Source organism: Gopherus flavomarginatus, chromosome 10, assembly GCF_025201925.1.
Source record: "Gopherus flavomarginatus isolate rGopFla2 chromosome 10, rGopFla2.mat.asm, whole genome shotgun sequence".
NCBI classification, from domain to species: domain Eukaryota; kingdom Metazoa; phylum Chordata; order Testudines; family Testudinidae; genus Gopherus; species Gopherus flavomarginatus.
Genome location: NC_066626.1, coordinates 21,917,987 through 21,940,995, shown reverse-complemented (window position 1 = coordinate 21,940,995; position 23,009 = coordinate 21,917,987). Strand labels below are relative to the sequence as shown.

The 23,009-nt window shown below is 42.1% G+C and overlaps 1 protein-coding gene across 1 annotated transcript in view; it reads right to left on the bottom strand.

Moving 5' to 3' along the window:
• ICA1L (islet cell autoantigen 1 like) overlaps window positions 1–23,009 on the bottom strand; it is a 92,987-nt gene that overhangs the window by 4,336 nt on the left and 65,642 nt on the right. The window contains exons 5-10 of the mRNA XM_050916057.1: window positions 19,361–19,559; window positions 17,922–18,047; window positions 16,174–16,272; window positions 15,368–15,453; window positions 14,353–14,402; window positions 164–415 (exon numbers count right to left, since the gene is read on the bottom strand). Of these exons, the coding sequence (XP_050772014.1) occupies window positions 164–415; window positions 14,353–14,402; window positions 15,368–15,453; window positions 16,174–16,272; window positions 17,922–18,047; window positions 19,361–19,559 (812 nt within the window). The remainder of the gene's footprint in view (window positions 1–163; window positions 416–14,352; window positions 14,403–15,367; window positions 15,454–16,173; window positions 16,273–17,921; window positions 18,048–19,360; window positions 19,560–23,009) is intronic.

Genomic DNA, 23,009 nt, shown 5'->3' with positions numbered 1-23,009 from the left:
TGCGATATCACTACTGCAAGACAGTTCTTTTTAGTCCCTAACACATTTGCACCCAATCCTTCTATGGAAGTTTTGCCATTATTGTCAAATGGAAGCAGCACCTGGCCTTTTGTACAAACATAAAAAAGACATCTATAGTTTGAGTAATTCAGATGCTTATTACTGAAGCTTCCAGCAGCATGAAGGCCAAGGTCAAGGAGTTGTGAAGGTAGGAATCCAGATGAACTAGGCAGAGGTTCTGACTCTGTAGCAGGATTCTGTGAAAGGAGACTGGTATGAGGACTCCGAAGCACATTTTGACATTCCTGGACGATCTCTCCAGCACTTGAACAGGGACTCAGTATGTTATCCAAGAATGACAGCTCTTTCTCACAATCTTCTCCTTCCAAATAATCTACCAGCAGATTGCTGGAAACTGAAGGAGGAAAGAAAATAAGTTGGAAGAGCATTTTTTGAGATAATAGCACAGACTGTGGTCCTTATGATTACTAAATTCCTGCTAACTTTTTAATATAAAATGAAGGGTCATATTTTGCTCTGTTACAAAGAAGTACCCATAAGTTCACTCTGACTTATACTTCTGTTATGGAAAGCAGGATTTGGCCGACAATATGAATTCATGTTGCATAGAAGACAAGATAACAAGACAGACCCTCACATCTGCATGTGGTTTTACTGAAGTCAGTGGGTCACAAGGGGTGGTAGCTATGTTGGTGGGACACACTCTCCTGCTGATATAGCACTGTGTACATGAGCGCATATGCCGCCAAAACTTATGGCACTTGGGGGCGGGTTTTTTCACACCCCTGAGCGACAACATAAGCGCTAGTGTATACATGGCCTACCTGTGGACACCTTAGTCTCCACGTGAGCAATGGCTGCTCCTGTGAGTCAAAGCCATGTAAGGGCATGTGACCCTGGACTCCATCTTGTGCCTGTGCTTTTCCACAAACTGTGCTGTGGGCTCTGTTTGGGACAGTAAAATTTCATCGACATGTGAAAGGGTATAAAGACCCTGGAAACATCTCCATTTTGTCTTCATTTCCTGCTTCACTTCTTTGGACAGGACTTCTAACAAGGCAGCTCTAAACAAGGACTGATGACCGCCAAGCTGTTTGGATAATTTCCAGAGAGACTTCTGCAAACTAGCAGTTTATTCCATCAAGCCTTCAAACCTGATATAAGAACTGTGCAATCACTTGCATGCATGTGATTTCCTTAACCATTGTCAATCTTTCTTTTCTCTTATAAATAAACCATTATATTTTAGTTACTAAAGGATAGACAGCAGCGTGATTATTGGATAAGGTCTGAGTTATATACTAACCTGATTTTGTGGCTGATTTCTTGGGATCAGAAGAACCTTTTGTTTGATTCAACTGGTTTTCAGTAACCACTCATAATTAAGTCTAGTGTCTGGGTGGTGAAATGCCTGACTTCTTGTTAAGCAGTGTGGTGAATCAGAAGTTTACTTTTGCTACTGGCATGGTATATCTTATGGTTGAATAACAACCACCAGTCTGGGGTAAGTCTATTTCTCAGCAGTTTGTCCTGAATCTGGCATCCTCAGCTGTGACCCACTGAGGCACGGTGACACCTTGTCTTTAAAATAACAGCACATTTATACCCAGAACTGAACAGGGTATTCAAGATGACAATGTGCTATTGACTTACTGAAAATAGTATACTGCTATTGTATGTATTTTCTCTCCTTTTTAATACATCCTAATAGCCTTCTGCATTTTTGACAACTGGTCAATGAGCTATTTTCATTTAGCAGTCCAAAGTGAGTACAGATCTCTTCCTGAACAACTACAATTAATTTATAACCCAGCAATGTGTGAGAGTAATACAAATGCTGTGAGGGTGTTATAGACTCTTCAGCACCCAAAAGGTGGGGCGGGGGGGAAGCTCTGTGGTCATGTTATACCACATCTCAGTTTCCCTAATGAAAGGAGGCAATACTTCTCTGGGAGGTAGAAATATAGGATCCAGAGGAAAGGGCAGTCAAGGAAAGGAGGCAAAACAACTATACCTAGTTCTCAAAAGCACATCAAAGGCAGGTAGTCTCCTAGGAAGTTCTGTTGCTGGTAGGAGACCAGTACTTTGGACTCCCCAAAGGATTGTTGCAGAACATGGGTGTTTATTTTGCATTATAAACCTTGTTTGAATAAGTAGCCTGAGGAATTGAGGGATTTTAGGAAAAGACTTAGTGAGCGTTGGCTTTAGAGTAAATATTCAAGCCCTCTTTTCCAAAATGAGAATTTTTTTTCCCTGTATCAAAAAGGGTCACTTGTGTGTGGAAGAACTTTGAAATTTGGCCTGGCCATTTTCCAGTGTGCACTCTCTTGCACTTATCTATGCTCAGTTTTTCTGCCACAGTGTTGCCCAGTTGACTGACTTTATTGGATCCCTCTAAAGTTCCTGAGTCCTTCCTTGTTTTGACTAACCTAAATAATTGTTATCTGAATTGTTGACCTTCACTGTCTCTTTTCCAGATTATAAATAAATATATTCAACACTATTCATCCCAGTATGGATCCTTGGAGTTATCCCACTATTGACCTATTTTCTTGTTGAGAATTTACCATTTCTTAGTTTCTAATCCATGACAGAACTTTACTTTTCTCCCTGTGACTACTTAGTTGCCTTAATTGTCTGTCTCTCTTGAGAAACTTTGAAGTGAACCAAGTAGGTCTTTATTTGGCTGAAAAAGCAGTAACTTATTAGATCTTTTTCTACACTCAGGAAGTGCCCTGATTCAACAAACTCTGTAGATACGGGGTGTTGACCCTTATGTGCATAGAAGGGTAAGCTCGAGTTTGTACCCGTTGTGCTAATTGGGGGCCATATAAACCATGATTAGCTCAATCCATCCTAAGGCTGGATTGCCCTTGCCCACACTTAGGAGTCAGCTCACTGGTGCAGCTACAGACACAGCTAAATTGGGGCTATTTCATGTGTAGACAATGCCTGAGAGACAGTAGGACTGGGCCTTGTAAAACAGCTTCATTAAGTGCAGAGTCTAGAGATTATCAGACTTGCCGCTACAGTAGAACCTCAGCGTTATGAGCACCTCGGGAATGGAGGTTGTTCGTAATTCTGAACAAAACATTATGGTTGGCTTTTCAAAAGTTTACAACTGAACATTGACTTAATATAACTTTGAAACTTTATTATATAGAAGAAAAATGCTGGTTTTAACCATCTCAATTTATATAAAATAAGCACAGAAAGTTTCCTTACCTTGTCAAATTTTTTTTAACTTTCCCTTTATTTTTTTAGTAGTTTACTTTTAACACAGTACTGCACTGTTTTATCTTTTGTTTTTTGGTCTCTGCTGCTGCCTCATTGCATACTTCTGGTTCCAAATGAAGTATGTGGTTGACTTGTCTATTTGTAACTCTTAGATTCTACTGTATATGTTCCTTTACTTGCTACTCTTGGGCTGATATACTGCTTGGCAAAAATCCTATCAATTCACATGTACATTCACATTTAATGTTTGTTTCAGTATAATATGGTTGTGTTTTTACTAAGCCATCTAGGGTACAGAGGTGAGATGTAAGCTTGTGTATGTGTTTCTAAGTGAGGACCTCCTGATGCTGCACTTCTAACTATTTTTTTAAATCTCTGACTTTTTTTTTTACTATGACTAATCCCACCAGGCCAGCACAAAGAGCTGATCATTCTGTAAAACGATCTTAAAAATAAGTGTTCTCAAAAATTACACATCCTAATATCAATTTTTTTAAAAAGTGTTTAATTTGATGTTAACTTTCTCCATATACTGAGATTTCTTAACTTTCTCATGGCTAAAAAGCTTAGATTCACAAAGCTCATTCATCTGAATTTTTTTTTCTTCTTCTGTCACAGGAATAAAACCAGCGGGGGGGAAGGCCTAAGTCAAGAGAACTATCCCAGAAAAGCTGCAAAGTAAAGGCACAGCACAGATGAAATTCCCAAAAGAATGGATCCAGATAATCACTGTTTATTTTTTTTAAAGTTCATATATAAAACGTAGACAGTGAATAGTCCACTGTAGAGAAGGATGTTGTTATCCTACCTAAAAAACTCCCAAACTTTACATCTTCATCGTGTTCCTTAAAAAGGATATTGATTAATTTGATTTTTAGTCTCCACTGTTTGCAATATCCTCTTAAATAATAAAAATATTTTCTGTACTCATCCATTTTTGTCTTGTTTTATATTAAGCAAATATAGATATTTTCCCTCTATTTTCACCCCCCACACACACACACACAGGTGGATTTCACCCTTTGGAATAAAGAGTGTGCCCCTCTTAAGAAACATCTACATTTATTTAAAAAAACAAACAAAAAAACAATTATAATGGTGGGTTAAGGTAGCTCAACACTTCCCATTGTAACACTGTTTTCAGTTGCTTATAACTTGGCCAAATTTTAACTGTTCAGCCTGAAATTTCCCAGGCTGCATGTCTGCCTCAGCATGAGCATTTTGGGAAAATTTCAGCAAAAATAGTTCAACCCCTTCCAAGAATGAGATTAGGGAAAAACACATTGTTTTGCCCATTTTTCCAAGGTCCTTACTATGTATCCTCTCCGTCCATGGCCTTCCCCAACAGCTCTACCCAGAGACCTACATAATACAAAGAGGCATGATATTGCTCCTCTGTTCTCCCCCTCAAGACGCGCACACACACACACCAGGCAGATTTCACACTTTGGAATGGTACTCCCCCTTTTAAGAAGCACCTTTATATTTACTTAAAAAACAAAACAAAAAAAACAGGAAATGTATGAGTGGAGTGAAAAACATTGTTTTTGTTGCTTGCAAAAGTAGTGGCTTCCCCTCCAGTAAGAGTGGGAGATTTATTTTTTAAGATGGAGTACCCATGTGTAATCTATGCAGCTATTTAATAGAAACAATTTAGATTGATCTGCAGAAGCCATCGCTTAGGGCCTTCTAATACAGTTTTAGAAAGAGCTCTATATAGAGATTTATACTGCATATGTGGTTTATAATAACCAAAGAATAAATTCCTTTGTATCTACAACCATAGTTTTTATTCCATAATTACACAGTTTATTCTATATGTTTAGCACTTCTGGCTTCCTCAATTTCCTTCTAATCCATCTCCAGTGGGACTACTGCGAACATTCCAATCATCTGAGCAGCTTTCTGTTAGCTACTGTTAAAAGTAAGAATAGAAACAAGTTTTTTCTCAGTTTTCTTCCCAAGTATGGATCAGGTAAACACTGAGAGCCAGATTCTTCTCTATACCAGTTCTACTCCACTGTATCTCCGCTAACTTAAATGGAGTTTCTCATCATTTACAGCAGTGTAAGAAGAGAATCAGACACAGGGACAGCAAATTACCTTGGTCCAAGACTGGAAATAGTCAGTCTTGGATGAGGAAGTTACTCACCTTATGCAGTAACGATGGTTCTTCGGGATGAGTGTCCTGATGGGTGCTCCACTGTAGAAGTATCTGCATCCCTGAGCTGCTGATCAGAGAACTTGGGTAGCAGTGTCCATTCAGCCCACACATGCGCCACCCCCTCATGCTCTGCCATGAGGCTAACCAGTGCTGCGCATGTGAACCCTCCTCAGTTCCTTTCCTACTGCAGAGTCATTGACAAGAACTCCAAAGCAGAGGAGAGGAGAGTGGGTTGTGGAGCACCCTTGGGGACACACATCTTGAAGAACCATTGTTACTGAACCAGGTGCGTAACTTCCTCTTCTTCTTTTAGTAGTGTCCCTATGGGTGCTCCACTATAGGTGACTCCCAAGCAGTACCTCTCACTGGAGGCTGGGGCTTCTGAGTTGAGTCTGTTACAGATAATAGCACTGTGGCACCAAATCTGGCATTGGCAGCAGAGTCCCCCAGGATGGCATAGTGCTCTGTAAAGGTATCTGCAGATGCTCAGGTAGCTGCTCTGCAGATTTCTGATATAGGGATACCTTTGGAGAAGGCAATGGATGAGGTGACCGATCTCGTAGAGTGTGAAAGTATTGAAGATGAGGTTGTTACACTGCAAATCTGGTAACAGAGGTTGATACCGTTCAAGACCCATTTGGAGAGTCCTTGAGCTGAAATCACTGTGCCTATCTGCAATGGAGAGGAAGACTCTCTGAGATTTTCTAAAAACTCTTGCCTTGTCCAAATAGAAGGCCAAGACTCTCCTCGTGTCAAGCATATGGAGGATAGTTTCCCTAGTATCCTGATGAGGTTTGGGGTGAATGAGTTGGTTCATGTGAAGTGCGGAAGTCACCCTGGGAGTGAACTTTGGATGCGGTCTAAGCATGAAGAACACTGTACAGGGGTGTACACCATCCGAGCCCCTATTTCCCTTATCCTTCTTGTCAAGGTGATGGTGATCAGGAACGCTGTCTTCATGGAGAGGTGAGTTAAAGGACAAATGACCATGGGTTCAAACTGCAGTCTGGTCAGTCCTTTTAGTACTAGGTTGAGATCCCATTATGGGGTAGGAAGTCTGGGTTGAGGAAAGAGATTCGCTATGTCTTTGAGAAACCTCTTAGTAGTTGTGTCGGAGAAAACTGAGTGCCTTACTACTTGTTAAGTAGAGTCATCGGTGGACATAGCACTAGTTGTGACAGGCAAGGATACCATGTCTGTCTGGGACAGCTAGGAGCGGTCAATATGATGTTTACTTTTTATTTTCAAGAGGACTTTCAGTAATAGAGGGAATGGGGGAAAGGTGTAAAGAAGGCCCTTGCCTCATAAGAGGAGGAGAGAGTCCCCCAGGGAGTTTTGTCCAATCCCCACTCTGAAGGAGTACTGTGGACATTTCTTGTTTTGGTAAGTGACAAAGAGGTCTATTGTTTGTCTCCCCCATTGTCCCCATTCATGGTCGTGTGGGAATTTGTGACTGAGACTGTCTGCTGTCATGTTGTGCACTCCCAGTATGTAGGCTGCTGATATTGTGGAAAATGCACCAGTTCCATAGCTTTTGTGCTTCCATGCACAGGGAGGGTCACCTACCCCCTCCTTGTTTCTTTATGTAATACATGCAGGCCGTGTGATCTGTCATGACTTTTGTGTGCATGCCTCTGATCAGCCAGATGAAGTGAGCACACATATTCCCTGACTACTCTGAGTTTGAGCAGGTTGATGTGAAGGCATGTCTCAGATGGAGACCATTTGCCCTGCACTGTGAGATTGTTGAGATGTAAGCCAAATCCTATGAAGGATGCATTAGCAGTCAGGGGCAGGCTGAACAAAGGGGATTCCTGTGCAGACATTTATTGGGTTTTTCCACCAATTCAAAGATTGTTTGATCTTGGTGGGCATTGATAGTAGCTTGTTTATGTTGTCTCTGTTCCATCTATAAACCGAACCATGCCTGGAGGCATGAGCTATAACCAATGTGTCCACGGTCAGATGCCCCAGAAGCTGGAGGCAGTGTCTGGCTGAAATTTGGGGGCTGGATTGCACTGTTTCTAAAAGCGTGGAGAGGCTGAGGAATCTGTGATGTGGGAGGAGTGCCCTTGCTCAGATGGAGTCAAGGTCTGTTCTTAAGAATTCTAACCTCTGTACTGGGATTAATGTTGAGTTTTTGTGCATTGATTTGTAGGCCCAGATTCTGGAGTAGATCCAGTGAGGTATGGATGATTGGTTGGGCTTTGACAAAGGAATGTGCCCTGAGGAGACAATTCTCCAGGTAAGGATAAATCATGATGCCCTTGGAGTGTAAATGGGCTGCCACTACCAAGAAGACCTTGGAGAATACTCTGTGGGCTGAAGACAGGCCAAAAAGGGAGTGCTCTGTACTGGTAGTGGTCTTGGCCTAGTGTAAATCATCTGTGACTTGGTATGATTGAAATGTAAAAAGACGCATCTTGAAGGTCGAGGGCCAAGAACCAGTCTCCTTTTTCTAAAGCTGGAATAATTGTTGCTAATGTGACCATCTTGAACTTCTGAGCCTTGACAAATTTGTTGAGCACGCTGAGGTCTAGTATGGGCCTCCAACCTCCCTTTTTCTTCAGTATCAGGAAGTAATGAAAGTAGAAGCCTTTTCCTCTTAGATGTGTGGACACTGGCTTTATGGCTCCTGTGCTAAGGAGATGGTTTCTCTCCTGTTGAAGCAGGCTCTTGTGAGAAGGGTCCCTGAAGAGGGATGGGGAAGGGTGTTGGGAGGGTGTGTGTGGGGGAGGTGTGAAATGGAGATTATTTGAGATAGTTACTTCATTCAACACCCATTGGTTGGAGGTTATCCATTCCCAGGTGCTGCAGAAAGGGGTGAGATGGCATCCAAAGGAATGGGTGAGGTTTTCCAGCATCAAGTGGTGTTGAGGAGAGTGTTCTGTGGGCACATCAGCCAACCCATCAAAACTGTTGCTTTGAGGTGGAAGGTTGAGAGGAAGTAGGTTGAGATCCTGATGGTTTCTGTCTGGGGAACCTAGACTTCTTCCTCTGAGCTTCATATGACCTTTGAGATGAATATTGCAATGAGCAGGGTTTCAATGATGGCTGAGGACTTTCTTTTCTACTCAAGTGTGTAGAACCCGAGGGATCGAAGAGTAGCCCTGAAGTCTTTTAAGATATAGAGGGAAGTGTTAGTCCTTTCTGGCAAGCAGTTTTGTCCCTTCAAAAGGAAGGTCCTCCTCAGTTGTTTGAACCTCTTTTGGGAAGTCAGATAGGTGCAACCAAGAGGGTCATCTCATCATGACAGCAATAAAGATGGAACATGCCACCATGTCAGCTGCATCCATGGGCAGCAGGTATCATAGATACAGGAAGGTGTTGCCTTCCCAAACAGTCTGACATACCCCGCCCATGCTCCACCTCCAGGCCCCAACCTGCCTGCTGTTCTCTGGAGCAGGCAGGCAGGGGGCCGTGCCGTGCCATGCCACCCATCCTCCTAGTGCTGGGGTCATGCCATCCACCCATCTCTGGGGCCAGGGGCACTCTGGCTGCACCATCCACCTGTTGCTGGGGCCGGGGTTGCTCCAGCCATGCCACCTGCCCAGGCTGGCAGCTCAGCCAGGGGGTGCCTTCAGGGGCAGGGGGGCTGGCCGGGGCTTGAGGCAGGCAGCACAGCCTGGGGAGGCTGGGGCCACACTGCCCAGCTCTCTGGGGCCGATGGGGCTGGGGCTGTGCTGCTTGGCTCACTGGCGCTCTGGGGCTGGAGGGTGCTGGGGGGCACTAGCCTGGGGCAAGGGCCTGCAACCACTGTGGGGGCTGGACTACAGTGGGTGCAGAAGGGACGGAGATTCAGGCAGAAGGGGTGGGGCTGAGGGGGTTATCCTCCCCAAGCCAGGGGTTCACCCACCGCCCATGGTTGCATTGACTGCAGAGTGGAGTGATGTCTTTGCCATCAGTTGGCCTTCATTGGTAATGGCCTTGAATTGTTCCTTGTATGAATCTGGGAGCTGCTCAGTAAAAGAATTGAGTTTGAATAGTTCTGATAATCATATTTCGCCATTAGGGCTTGATAGTTTGTAATGTGGAATTGAAGGGTGGCTGAGGAGTGTGTTTTCCTGCCAAAAAGATCAAGGCGCTTCCAATCCCAGTTGTAGGGGGTGGCCCTTTGAGTTAATCATGTCCACTATGATCGAATTGGGAGGTGTGAGAAGAGGAACTCACTATCTTTTGCCAGCACATAATATTTTTTGTTGGCCCACTTACATGTTGGAGGGACTGATGCAGGAGTCTGCCATGATTTTGGCAGAGTCCAAAAGAGCCTCATTAATAGGGAAAGCTATTCTGAACAAGGTAGAAGAATGTAAAATGTCCACTAGTTTGTGGTGCGACTTGGTCACCTTCAATAGTGAAAACTGTAGTGCCTCTGCCCCCTGCTATGCCAGTTTCTGAAATAGTTTAAAGTCATTTGCCATCAGTGGCGGAGGGGGCATCACCATCTCATCTGCTGATGACGATGAGAAATTAGCCTGAGGGGTAACTTCTTCCTCAACTTTAGTTTCTTGTTCCTCCCTCATGTTCAGATGCCCTCACAGCAGCAGCTGAAGGAGGATGTCGTCTTGGTTGCTGGTAGGCCACACTAGAGTTATGGAAGACATGTTGTTTTTGAGACCGCCAGGAATCCTAGTAGGGCCATTGTGAGGGTGGGAAGGGGACCGATGGTTGTTACCCTGGCTCCCCAAACCAGGGAGGCTGTGGATAAGGTTGATCAGGTGGTTGTGGTCCATAATGGAATTGGGCACCATATGGAGAGTGAGAAGAGAGTGGGAGACCACGTCCTCTTGCTCATTTTCTGACTCGGAGGATGAAAAGGGTGGTGCAGGACAAGAGATCACCAGCAAGTCAAGAGCTCTGGGTAAACTTAGTACTGTGGCCCCAGTTCTGAGCAGATGTGAATCCGGTGTGTCAGACACTGAAAAGTCCATCACATACCAGAAGTCTGGCGGCACCAAAGGTGTCTGTACCAGTGTTGTCAGTGCTGAGATGTTTATACCGAAGGCTTTGGTGATGTGGGCTTGGTAGTATGGTCTGTTGGTGCCCGGCGTGCCATAAGCAGTACTGATGTTAATGTCAGTATCGGCAGTGCCTTCCCTGAGGCAGATTTTCTGTTTCTCACACCCAGACGGTATCAGTGGTCCCTTGCCTGTGCCTATTGGTTCCTTCAGCAACCCCATATGGTCAATCGGGACAGTATTGTGAAAGCCCCGGGTACTGGATTTAGAAAGTTTCAGTGCCATCGGTACCTGTGATACTGATTGAGCCAGAGATTGTTTCTGGCTCAATCGAGGCTTACTATGGGCACTCACAGCCCATTTCCCAGAGGCCTTAAATGAGAGGCTCGTAGACATCATCTTGGGCTCACCTCTCTTAGATGTAGAGGGTTGCGGTAAGTTTTCCCACCATCCAGGGTCTTGGTGAAGCTCGGATGGTTAAAGAATTGCCTCCATGAGTTAGAGTTTGAGCCTCAGTTCTCTGTTCTTTCTGGATCTCAGCTTCAGTTGCTGGCATGAACCACACTTCTGTGGGATGTTTCTCTCCCAGGCTGCGGACGCATTGAGACCGTCCATCAATCACTGGGATAGATTCCTTGCAACACAGATGCTTCTTGAAGACTGGGGAGCCAGATTTACCCTGTCCCAGAGGGTCCCCAGACAGGGAGTTGAAGAAAGAACAAAGTCCTTTTTTTGTTTGTTTGTTTTTTAAAGCAATGGCCAAATAAAAGATAAATGAAGTAAGAAAGAAAAAGAAGCTTCAAAAAGTAGCTAAAGATTAATAATTCTAAAGAGGTTAATAATGCGCTAATGGACAGCTAAAGCTCCATCTCTAAGCAGGGGCAGTTGAGAAAGAATTGAGGAGGGTTCACCGGCAGAGTGCTTGTTAGCCTCATGGCAAAGCATGAGGGGCAGTGCATGCACAGGCTGAATGGACATTGCTCCCAAAGTTTTCCGATCAGCAGTGGTGGGACGCAGACACACCTACAGTGGAGCACCACAGAGACAGTACTCAAAGAAGAAACATGAAAGTTTTAAGGTCTGAAATTATGAGCTTCCATAGCTAGAACTACATGAGTTATACCACTGAGAAGATGACCAGTGATATACAACATTCATCCATAACCACAGCAAGACATGATACTGGACCTTAAATTCATAACATCCTGATTTAGCTAAAATAGCTTTTCTGCAACTTTCAAGAATTAAAAAATATAATAGTATTAACTCTTCTCCACCCTGGGATCTGTACATGATAATTAAGGCAACCAGGCAGAGTGATATGGAAGAGCATCAGTAAACATTTTAAAACTGCATGTTTTCTAAAAATATCTTTTAAAGGATGGTAAATATAATCACCATAATGCATAGTGGCATAAAGAATTTATTGGCAATAGGGGCCAATTCCTCCACAGATTCCTCAACAGGAATTTTTGGTCACTAGATCTGCCTTGTCACAGATACAGAAGTCCCTCCTCCAGCCCAACCACCACCACTTTTGCACAGGCCCACTTGGAGCCAGCACTGACCCTCCTCCAGAGGGTGCTGAGTCCTCCCTGTGTATCCTCTCTGTCCACTGCCTTCCCCAATAGATCTACTCAGAGACATATGTAATACAAAGGGCTTCAGATTGTTCCTTTATTTCAGTGATGGGCAAACTTTTTGGCCTGAGGACCATATCTGGGTATGGAAATTGTATGGTGGGCCATGAATGCTCATGAAATTGGGCGTTGTGGTGTGATAGGGGGTGAGGGCTCCGGTTGGGCATGCAGGCTCTGGGATGGGGCTAGAGATGAGGGGTTGGGGGTGCAGGAGGGGCTCCGGGTTGGGACTGAGGGGTTTGGAGGGGGTCAGGGCTGGGTCAGGAGGGCAGGCTCCAGGCAGCGTTTACCTCAAGCAGCTCCCAGAAGCAGTGGCATATCCCCCCTCCGGCTCCTAAGCAGAGACATGCCCAGGCAGCTCTGTGCGCTGCCCTGTCCGCAGGCGCCACCCTTGCAGCTCCCATTGGCTGCTGTTCCCAGCCAATGGGAGCTGCGGGGGTGGCGCTTGAGGCAGGAGCAGTGTGCAGAGCCCCCGGGCTGCCGCTACATGTAGGTGCCAAAGGGGGGATATGCCGCTGCTTCCAGGAGCTGTGCGGAGTAGGGCAGGCCCCCGACCCTGCTCCCCGGTTGGTGCTCCACAGCGCAGCAAGTCCCGGACCCCACTCCCCTGCGGGCCAGATTAAAACATCTGGAGGGCTCAATGCAGCCCCCGGACTGTAGTTTGCCCACCCCTGCTCAATTTTCTCCCCCCTCCACACAGATCAAGGTGGATTTCACCCTTTGGAATAGAGTGCCCATCCCTTTTTAAGAAGCACCTTACATTTATGTAAAAAACAAAAACAATTATGGGGGGTGCAAGTGCCTCAACACTTCCCATAAATTAACTGTTTTCAGTTGCTTATAACTTTGCCAAAGTTTGGCATGTTGGATGTCTGCCTCAGGCTGAGTGTTTGGGAAAGTTTCAGCAAAAATAGTTCAGCCTTTCCCAAGAATGATTAGGGAAAAATACTTTGTTTTGCCTATGTTGTTGTTTTTAAAAAAGTTTTTTTGTTCAGAAGCTGGAATGCCTACATGCTTTCAAATAAGGGCTTGAAAATGGGCTGGGGTCCCCCTGGGATCAAAGATCTGCATTTTGCTGTTTGTATGAAAAAAATACACAAATTTAGCCAAACTATGAGCCTTTGAAAAATTTGTTTGCATTTGCTCAATAGAAACTTGTTAGAATTTGGCAGCTAAATGCTCAGAAGATTCCATCTCCACTGAGCATTCTCTAGCCCAGCACTAAAAGGACTGAGCAGGACTTTCCCTGAAATTGCTGTTGTAGCATTGGGCACAGGAACTGAGAGCAGGATGATTGCTTTACCTGTGCTCTCAATCCTCACCAGACAATGCGGAGGAAGAAGCTGCTGAGTCGACTACAGAGGGGACAAGAGCTGGACTTAGAAACCTAAATGGGGAAACTGGAACAGGGAACTAATGGAGAAGCTAGGATTGAGTAGTTAAGGAGACTGGGAGCCAGTGTGGGTGGAGAGCAGAGAGAAACTAGAAAAGGTGGGCAAGGACACTGGGAGACATTGTGGGGAAGGAGGGTGGGGGGGACTTGGAGCCTAAGATTGAACAAGGAGTTGGGGAAGACTGGGACTGAGAGTCTGGGGAAGCCTGGGGTTGGCTGGCAGAGACTGGAACTGGAATGAGGAGCCAGGGAAGAGACAAGAGTGGGAAAAGCTCAGGCTGAAGGTGATGTGGCAGGAGTCAGGCATGGAATGAAATAGGCAGAAGGATCTGTGACCACTAGACATACTCCCCTTCAAACCCAGAAGGGTTGAGGAATAGAACCAAAGATTCCCAAATCTCAATATTCCTCTGCTGTTAGCAAATACCTGTGAACCGCCCTGTCAAAGTTTGTGTCTCATTCCCCCTCTAGTGACTGTCATCCTCTACGTGAACCAATCTACTACTGCTATTGGTTAGTTCAAGCAGCAGAGGTCTGTGCTGTGGATCAAAAGGTTCTAATCCTGCAGATGACCCCTCTGGATGTTGCTATGATTGCACTTCATATAATGGAATATCTGGTTTTTGCATTGCTTTTTTATAAACCTAGGAAACTCATCCCTAGAGCACAGTCCATCATATGTACCGAATGAGACTTCAGCCCTGTGGAAACAATAGTATCATAATGTATATACACAAGGACGCTGAATTAAGGTTGTACAGGCATATAGTTTGTGTGTTTGGGTTTAAAGATATAGCATGTAAGATCAGGACTATAAAATACACATTGGTGTGTGGCAAGCTAATGGTTTTATAGGCATGAATTTGGAGTGAGTTCATTACTTGTGTCACCCAATCAAATTACCTGAAATCCAAAATATATGTGTATTTAACATCTTACCTGCTTCACTTTCCAAATTGATAGAAGGTTCCTCATCCAACAAAATTAACCTGATTCAAAAACCAAAGAGAATTGGTCAGATTGAGCACTAAAATGCAAGATGTGTTGAAATGTTACTGGCTCAATGCTAAAGAAAGAATTAAGGCTTACTTTTCCTCTTGCTAATGTTGGTTTTACATTTAGGTAACTCTAAGAATTTCAATGAGGTTGTTCTGGCTTTACACTGGTATGAGAGAGAGAAAAATCTGGCCCCTTGTCTCAAAATTTACAGGGCTAAAGCCAGATTTTGAAAAGGCTGAACTCCCTTAATTCCCAATAAGTGATCAGCACTTCTATAAACTACATCATTTATTAAATGCCTAACTATTGATTTAGAAGTCTAACATTAGGCAGTCCTTTTCAGACCATCCTGGCCTGTGTTCATTTTGTATTTTTACATTTTAAATTAACGTCTCTGTGCTTGGTGAACTTAAGGTAATGGAAACTGATCAAGACAATGAAGTGAGAAAATGGTATTGACAGATATATAGAGAATAACTCATAAGCTAATATCTATTTACTATATTTGTTTTGTTTTTATTAAGATTGCAATAGGTTCTAAAACATGTTACAGATTGACATATTTCTTACAAACAATTGTGTAACTTTGCAAACTTTGGCAAAGTTGTATAACTTTTTTTGTTTAACATATAGAAATTAATAAACAAGTTATCATCAAAGAAGGTCTAATCTGGCTAAGAACACTGACTACAAACAATTATTTTAACCTAACAAGATGAGATGTTGTTTTCAGTGGTGGGGGCAAAAAAACAGAAATAAAAAAATCAAGAAAATGCCAAAGTGGAAAAAGAATGAAAAGGGTTTTAAAATGCATGTTGGAGAAGAAAGTAAGTTTATATATTATTATTTATGAATACTAGGAAGCAGAGACCCTCTTCCTAATACCCACATCAAACATGTTCAACGTGTTGCTTTTAATCCTCTACAATCTCACATCATTTTTCTTCCTGCTTACTTATCAAGGTTTGTACTGATGGTGTCTTTCTCTATCTTCTCTTTATGTTCTTCAGTGGGATTGTTTAGGGAAGGCTCCTGTGGTTGCTGAGAAGTGGAGAAAATATATTTTAAGAGAGGGAACTGATGATATCTACAATTAACATCTCCAGTCTAATGATTTGAACACGGTAATCTATATAGCAGTAACTTTTCTCTCAATTATCTGGTTGTAACAATCATTGTTTGTAATTAAGAAATTACACTTTTTGATACTGTGACTGTAGTTACACTGTAATATCACAGATGCACTAAAATTTTGGTCATACTTTACATAAAGATTCCATTTATAAATGATAAATGATTTATATAAAGATTAATAGATATTTTAGGTATGTTCCAGACATGAGTAGTATGTGTTATAGATGATTATGAGCACATCATTAGATGGAGTTGTAAGTCATGGATAGTAATAAGCGATCTGTTGGTCTCTATAATACTCTAACAATTAACCTATTTATTAAAATATCACTTATTTATTAGCCCCTTATATATTCTTTTTTTATAAATGGAACCTTAATATAAAGTGTGACCACAGGGTTTTTTGGTTTTGTTTTTTTTTAAATGAAAATCCGATAAATTAACAACTTATTTATCCACTTGCAAAATGAGAATGGGGAATGGACTTGTTTATGCCAGACTTGTCAGTAGTTTAATTCTAGACAAATAAATTACAATGGTTATTCAAATTTGAAATTTACTTCTCAAAAAAAAAAAGTTTTCATTTCAAGAACCTTGTATTTTACAGAAATAACATGAAAACTTCACCTCAAGTGAAACAGAGTGATATGGGTGGACACCTATGAACTCCTCATGGATTTTGGACATCAGTCCTGCTGTCTTCTTGCAGAAGTGCAAAAAGGTTATCTGAGAAGGACAAAGTCAAAGGAGATATTACACAGATTTACCTCTAACAGCTATTTATATCATTATTTCCCTGTCTCCTTTGACATAAGCAAATTCTAAACAAATTAGAAGTTCTTCCCAATCCTGAATCTCTCATTTCAGTAAGAAAGATATGTAAGGGACGTTTCAAGATGGAAACATGTAACTCTATCCTCCCAGCCATCTGTTCATAGGACTTTGTATGTTCCACAGAGGGAAGAATTGCTTCTGAAACTAGAGTCTTTTCTTCCAGATATTGCTGTGGAGAGGACAGGACAGAGAGAAAATAGAAAAGTTCACTAGTGTGAAGGAGCACAGGCTCTTCTGTTGAGAGAAAGATTGGAAAGGAGGATTTCTCTCTGTCCACAATATCTTTTGGAACAATTTTGTAAAACCCCTTCTGCCATTTTTTTATTTCAACAAGGATGAAAATATATATAAATATGGACACTCTCCTCTTAAAAAGAAGCCCAAAAATGTGCAAGTTTCTCCATTTTGAGGGTTCCTGCCAGAAGCATGCTTACTTGTGAAACATGGACAGGAGTGACTTGAGACTCGCTGATTTCTCAGCCTGCAGAGTTAGGGGGAGAGTAGCAGTGAAAAAGATTGATATTGGATGGGGGAAGATTTATCTAAACCAGGAAAAAATTGTTTGGGTTCAGTTTATTTCAGGGATCAGGTTCGTTCTCATAGCTGGGTTCTCTTGTCCAGGGGCCATTGTAATCCATCCAGAAGGCTTTAAGAGCTGCTCTCATGACGAAAGCCTTTTGGGTTCACTTCAGGCAGGAAAACAGGATGGAGAATTTGGCTTGGGAGTTCTGAGAATATCAGCAGCACTGCAGATGGCAGAAAATAAACACAGCTGAGCAACAGAATCCGGGCACGTACTTCTGCTCAGTTAGGCTTTGCATGGAAGCACAAGCTCTTTGGTTAGAGGCTCTGATTTGATAGCTGAATCTGTGAAGACTGTGTTACAGTAACTTTAGGGATAAAGTGAGAAAATGGCTATATAACATCAATGGCAACATTTGCCTTCAAAAGAAGTCCTGTTAATTACCTAAATACCTTTCTTCAATACATATTTCTAGTTTCCATTCCCTTCTCTCCTATTTTCAGCTCATTCTGGAGTTTTCTCCAGATATGCTAAAATTCAAAAAGCATTGAAATGAGGAAAATGGACACTCTTAAGTTGGATGGATCACAAACTTACTGAGCCTGATCCACCACAGCATTGCTTCAGCTTCATGGCAATTTAACTTCATGCATTGACTCTTTAAACCTGGGATACAACACAGCCTCTTATAAAATAGAAATTCTTCCAAGAAATCCCAAAGGAAGGTGCTAGAGCATTGTCTGTACAAGTTTGCTATGTATGTCAAAATGTCATTGCAATACTTATAAATTAATCAGTGTGTGTATTCAAATGCTTCCTTCACAATGGAGATATCGGCCATCAACTATGTCCTGTAAATATCAGAAGAGAGGATGCCATCACCAACGCATTGCTGCTTATAAGATCTTGTACACTTTTGTGCTCTGGTTTAACAACTTCATTCTCCCACATTATATTAAAAAGTTAGATTTCCTTCAAATATCCAGTACAAAGCATTCTGTGAAGTTAACATGGATACCTGATAGATAGCAAGGGAATGCGACAACATATTGCAGCGACTAGCTCCAAGTAGATCAACCTTCTGACAGACATCCATTTTCAACTTGTCAAACTGGGCTTTGGTGTTTTTCACTTGCATCTGCACCTAGAACCATGAAAGTTGAAATATATAACAGCAAAAAGAGATTGTAGATATGTGTGTGTTTGCAGAAGAGAACCCCTGAAAATGTTTCACAGTCCTAGTATGTATAGCAGTCTCATCCTGGAGAATCTATAAACTCAAGATTGCATGGCAATCTGTAGGAGTAATTTGTAGGCCCCATTGTTATAGGTATTGCACATGTACACATAATGTAGAGATTGTCCCTGCCCTAAAGAATTTATAATCAAATGTAAACAATTTTAGAAATTAGCTGCTAATTATGGTCTCTTCACTGCCAAAATGAAAAAATATCCTGTTTATATGCAAGTAAGCAATGTTAAAGTTGACATAACATTCAGATAAACACTCAGGAAATTCAGAAATCCACAGCACCTTTATTTGCCCACTTGCAGGCATACACTACAGTCTGGTCTTGTGACTGCATACAGGGGCACTATCTGTTAGTAAGTAAGTAGTCTGACTTCCCTTCATCCTTCTCTTTGATTAGGGAAAGTGCTAAAAGAATAGTTGCAGGGAGGCTAGAATGAGGAAGGCAAGGCGCTACACCTGAGTTGGGAAATCTTTATGATGTATATTTTTTGCTTATGGTAACATACTCTGATTTTTGCTGATAAGCATCTTCTTCTGCTTCAATAATCAATAATTTTTTTTCAGTTTTATTTTTTCTGACTTACCTCTGCAGCTTACATGTAGTGTCAGAGATTTTAAAGCAAGAGGGAGAATATGTGTACACTAACAACATGGAGCAGAAGAACCTGATGAAGTGGTAAAAGGAACAGCAACAGAAACAAGAGAAGCAACATTAGCTCCAGTAACTTATGCAGTGGCAGCACCACCACCAACAGGAATTGGGGGAGATGGTGAGGCAAGCTGCTTTGCTTGTCAAGAGAGGTGATCTGTCTTCTGTTACCCCTATGGGAGGAGGATTCTTAACCAAAATGGAACCTCTATATTATAATGAAGATCATACAGTATTCTGTTTTTCAATTATACTGTATTTTATAACTAGTAAGTCACATTGCCTTGTATTGTGTGACCACATGATTTACTGTAATCAAATACTAAGACATGTTTCTACTAAGAAAACTTAAAACATCCTACTAGTGCATCCTAGTATAAAAGATAAAGCTGTGGTGGCCAGACACACCCAGCTATGAGCTCTGTGCCTGGAGTCGGTGCAGCTGCTAGGTTCCCCACAGCTGAAATGGTACTGTACATGGTTTCTCCTTGTCGACACTTGCAACTAAACCACGTTCAATTGCACTCATTGCTAGCAACAAGAAGGAAATAAATACTTTTCTGAATTTCTCCATTTGCTTGCAGGTGTCAGGATCCAGTTCTTGGGACACATCCTTCATCCACAGCAAGGCCCCTCTGTATTCTATGCGGGCCTGCTCCATACGATCAATAGTTAACAAGGTATCAGACACAGCCTTGTGACTGAATGTTGCCAGTTCCTGCCCAAAGCGAGACAAGGTGGTACAAAGGGCTACCCTGGAGGTAAAAGAAAGGAACAAGTAGAATAGGTTATATGCCAAATGCAAATACATATTAGGTTGTGGGGGAGAGCTGGGAGGAAACAAACAGTAAATTCCAGTAGGAGACCAGCTACAATTTTTGTGTATGTGGACTATATGTTGTGGTGAACGCTTTCTTGCATGTAGAAAACACCTCAAAGGGCCTGACTCTGAAAGGTGCTGACCACCTCCTGCTATATGCCCTCTGAAGTGAATGGAGCTTGCCATTTTGCAGGATAAGACCTAGGGTACATAACTACACTACAGCCACAAGTGTTGTTTGCAGTTTATGTAGAGGTACGCATGCTAGCAATACTCTAGCTCAGGGGTAGTAACAGCTGGCCCATTGGCCAAATCTGATGTTTTTGAACAGACTACGAAATCATTTTATTTACTTATTATTATCATTGTTATTATCTTTGTATTATTCTCTCTAGCGTCTGGATCTTGACTATACCTTAACCAAGAAATTTGGACCTTGACAAAAAATAGATTACCCTTGCTCTAGCTATATATACCCGTCTGACCCTCCCGAATACATACCCACTTGTGCAGCCTGTGCTGAAGCCCACGCTGCTGCATCCTCAGTTCTATATTTAGTGAGCTAGATAGAAAAAGCTAGCAAGAGTACATCTACACAAGCTGCCATTCACATGTGTGGCTGCAGTGCACTCATACCCTAAAGTGGTCAAACGCTACAAATGCCAACGTTGGTAAAAGAGACTGGTCATTCATAACTTAAAAGAAATGTAGCAAGCCGCCAGGACCAGAAGGGATGCATTCATGTAGTATTCATTTGGAATTCCCAGGTTTCAGAACACAAATGGAATTAAAATATCATACAATAGTAATAAGTAATGTTGTGCTCTTGGCACCACATACTAGACAAGCAAGTGAAGGTTCTGGTCCTGATACCATGGGTATATGTTTCTGCACACTAGCAGCAATACTGTTAAAAATGTCTTCTACCTCTAGCTGGCTGAAAGTGGGCATTTATAACTTGACTGCATAATGGTTACAGTTTAACACTGCCTAAGCAACTCTGTTCTAAAGGCCCTTTTTCTGCTGTTTATAACTTGCCAAACTCTCAGCAGTTAGGCTGAAACTTGCTTGGTTTGATCTATGCTTGGGAGAACAAACCTTGAGAGAACAAAACAGTTGAACCATTTTTTTGAGAAAAGAGTATGGGGGAAAAAATACACCTTTGGCATAAAATATGTGTGACAAACCCACCTATTATCAAGGCTGCCCAATGCTTCCCATTATAAGACCACATTTTCAGTTGCATATACATTTGTAACACTGTAACCATTCAAATTTCCCATGCCAGGTCTATGCTTTAAGCTGAATTTTTTTGGAAAGTTTCAGCCAAAATGGTTCAACCATTTCTGAGTATGAAGCAAGGGAAAAATAAGTTGTTTTGCTCATATAATAAGAATTCTGGTAAGCATAAGAATGGCTATGCTGTCAGTCCAATGGTCCATCTTGTCCAGTATCTTGTCTTTTGACAATTGGCGGTGCCAGATGCTTCAGAAGGAATTAACAGAACAGGGCAATTTATCAAGTGATCCATCCCCCATCATCCAGTCCCACTTTCTAGCAATCAGAATTTTAGGGACACCCAGTGCATGGGGTTGTGTCCCTGACCATCTTGGCTAATAGCCATTGATGGATCTTCCTCCATGAACTTATCTAATTCTTTTTTGAACCCAGTTATACTTTTGGCCTTCACAACATCTCCTGGCAAGGAGTTCTATGGGTTGACTTTGTGCTGTGTGAAGAAGTACTGCCTTATGTTTCTTTTAAACTTCCCCCATCCCCCTCTAGTCCAGGTCCATATAGAGGATGACAACCTATTTTCACTATCAGTTACTCTGTTAGCTCAACTGGCAGAGGTCTGTGTGGTGAATTTAAATTTTTCAGCCCTGCAGAAGACCTGTGTGGATGCCAATATGATGCTATATGATGGAATTTCTATTTTTTCGGTTCACTTTTTTAAAAATTTAAGAAATTAAACAAAAACTACTTTGAGCCCCCTTGTGCATATGTATCATGATACAGTCTTTAATTACATAATCACATACTATTTTTTCCCACAGGAGTCCTGCTTGATTCACTGCATAGGGTGGACTTGCTCTGGGGATAAATCAGGGTTGTGTAGTGAAGAAAGCTGTTGTCTGTACAACCCTGCTTCATTTGCTCCAGGAGCTGGAAAATGTGTAGTGAATGAGGCAGGGGATTTCAGGAAGAAATGAATGGTTTCATGATTAGGGCAGTTGAATGCTGCCTGGCAGAACTGGATTCTATCTCTGCCTCCACCAGTGTGTGTATGTGATGTTAGGCAAGTAAGTTAAACTAGTTTTTTCATAGGTGGTCACCAATTGTGTGTTGCTGGGTATGAAATGCACAAGTGCTAAGCATCCACAGCTGCAACGAAGTCAATATCGAATGTGCTTTGATCATAGGAAGTGCTATATAATGCTATGTAAACTGAAAAATCAGGTCTCTGGTGTCACAAATCAGCCACCTAAAATTAGTGGATACTTTTGACCTTAATCTCTCTGTCCCTCAGTTCCTCATCTGTAAAATGAGTACAGTATCTATTCATCTCACAGGGATATTGTGAAAACAAATTGAAGCACTCAGATACTATAATAATGCATGCCAAAGAAAAGTCCATGAAGAAATTAATACTTCTGACTTCAGAGCAGGGTTTGAACAGCGTGGAGTGCGTAAGGCCTGGGGCCACACATTGAACAATGAGGATAAAACAAAATTTTGAATAGCTGCTCATTGAGTGAGCACCATTCATTCTCTGCACTGGATGAAGCAGGGCCCTGTGGAAAAAAAGAGATGTTATGTACTTAAAGACTGTATCATAATGCCTACATGCAAGGGGACCAAATTAAGGTTGTAAAGACAACCTTAATTCTGGCATTTCTTAACTTTTGAGTGGTTGATTTTGCAACCTTGATGATATTTCTTTATGTAGTTTTTTTGTGTTTAATGTATACAAACACACACATTACAGTTCTTACCTCAGCAGGAGGCAATAGAAACAACATTTGGTACAGCTGTAATACCTAATTGGACTTACTGATGCTTTTTGGTGGTCCAATACAAATATTTTGACAAGCTCTATGGTTTTAAAAATTTATCATGAAGGTACTGTAACTTTAAAAATTATAGTAGGAGATGTAAAAAGCAACAGAGTCCTGTGGCATCTTATAAACTCACAGATGTATTGGAGCATAAGCTTTCGTGGGTGAGCTTTCGTGGGTCTGACAAAGTGGGTATTCACCCACGAAAGCTTATGCTCCAATGCATCCATTAGTCTATAAGGTGCCACAGGACTCTTTGTTGCTTTTTAAAGATCCAGACTAATATGGCTACCCCTCTGATACTTGAGTATGAGATGGTTATCGTT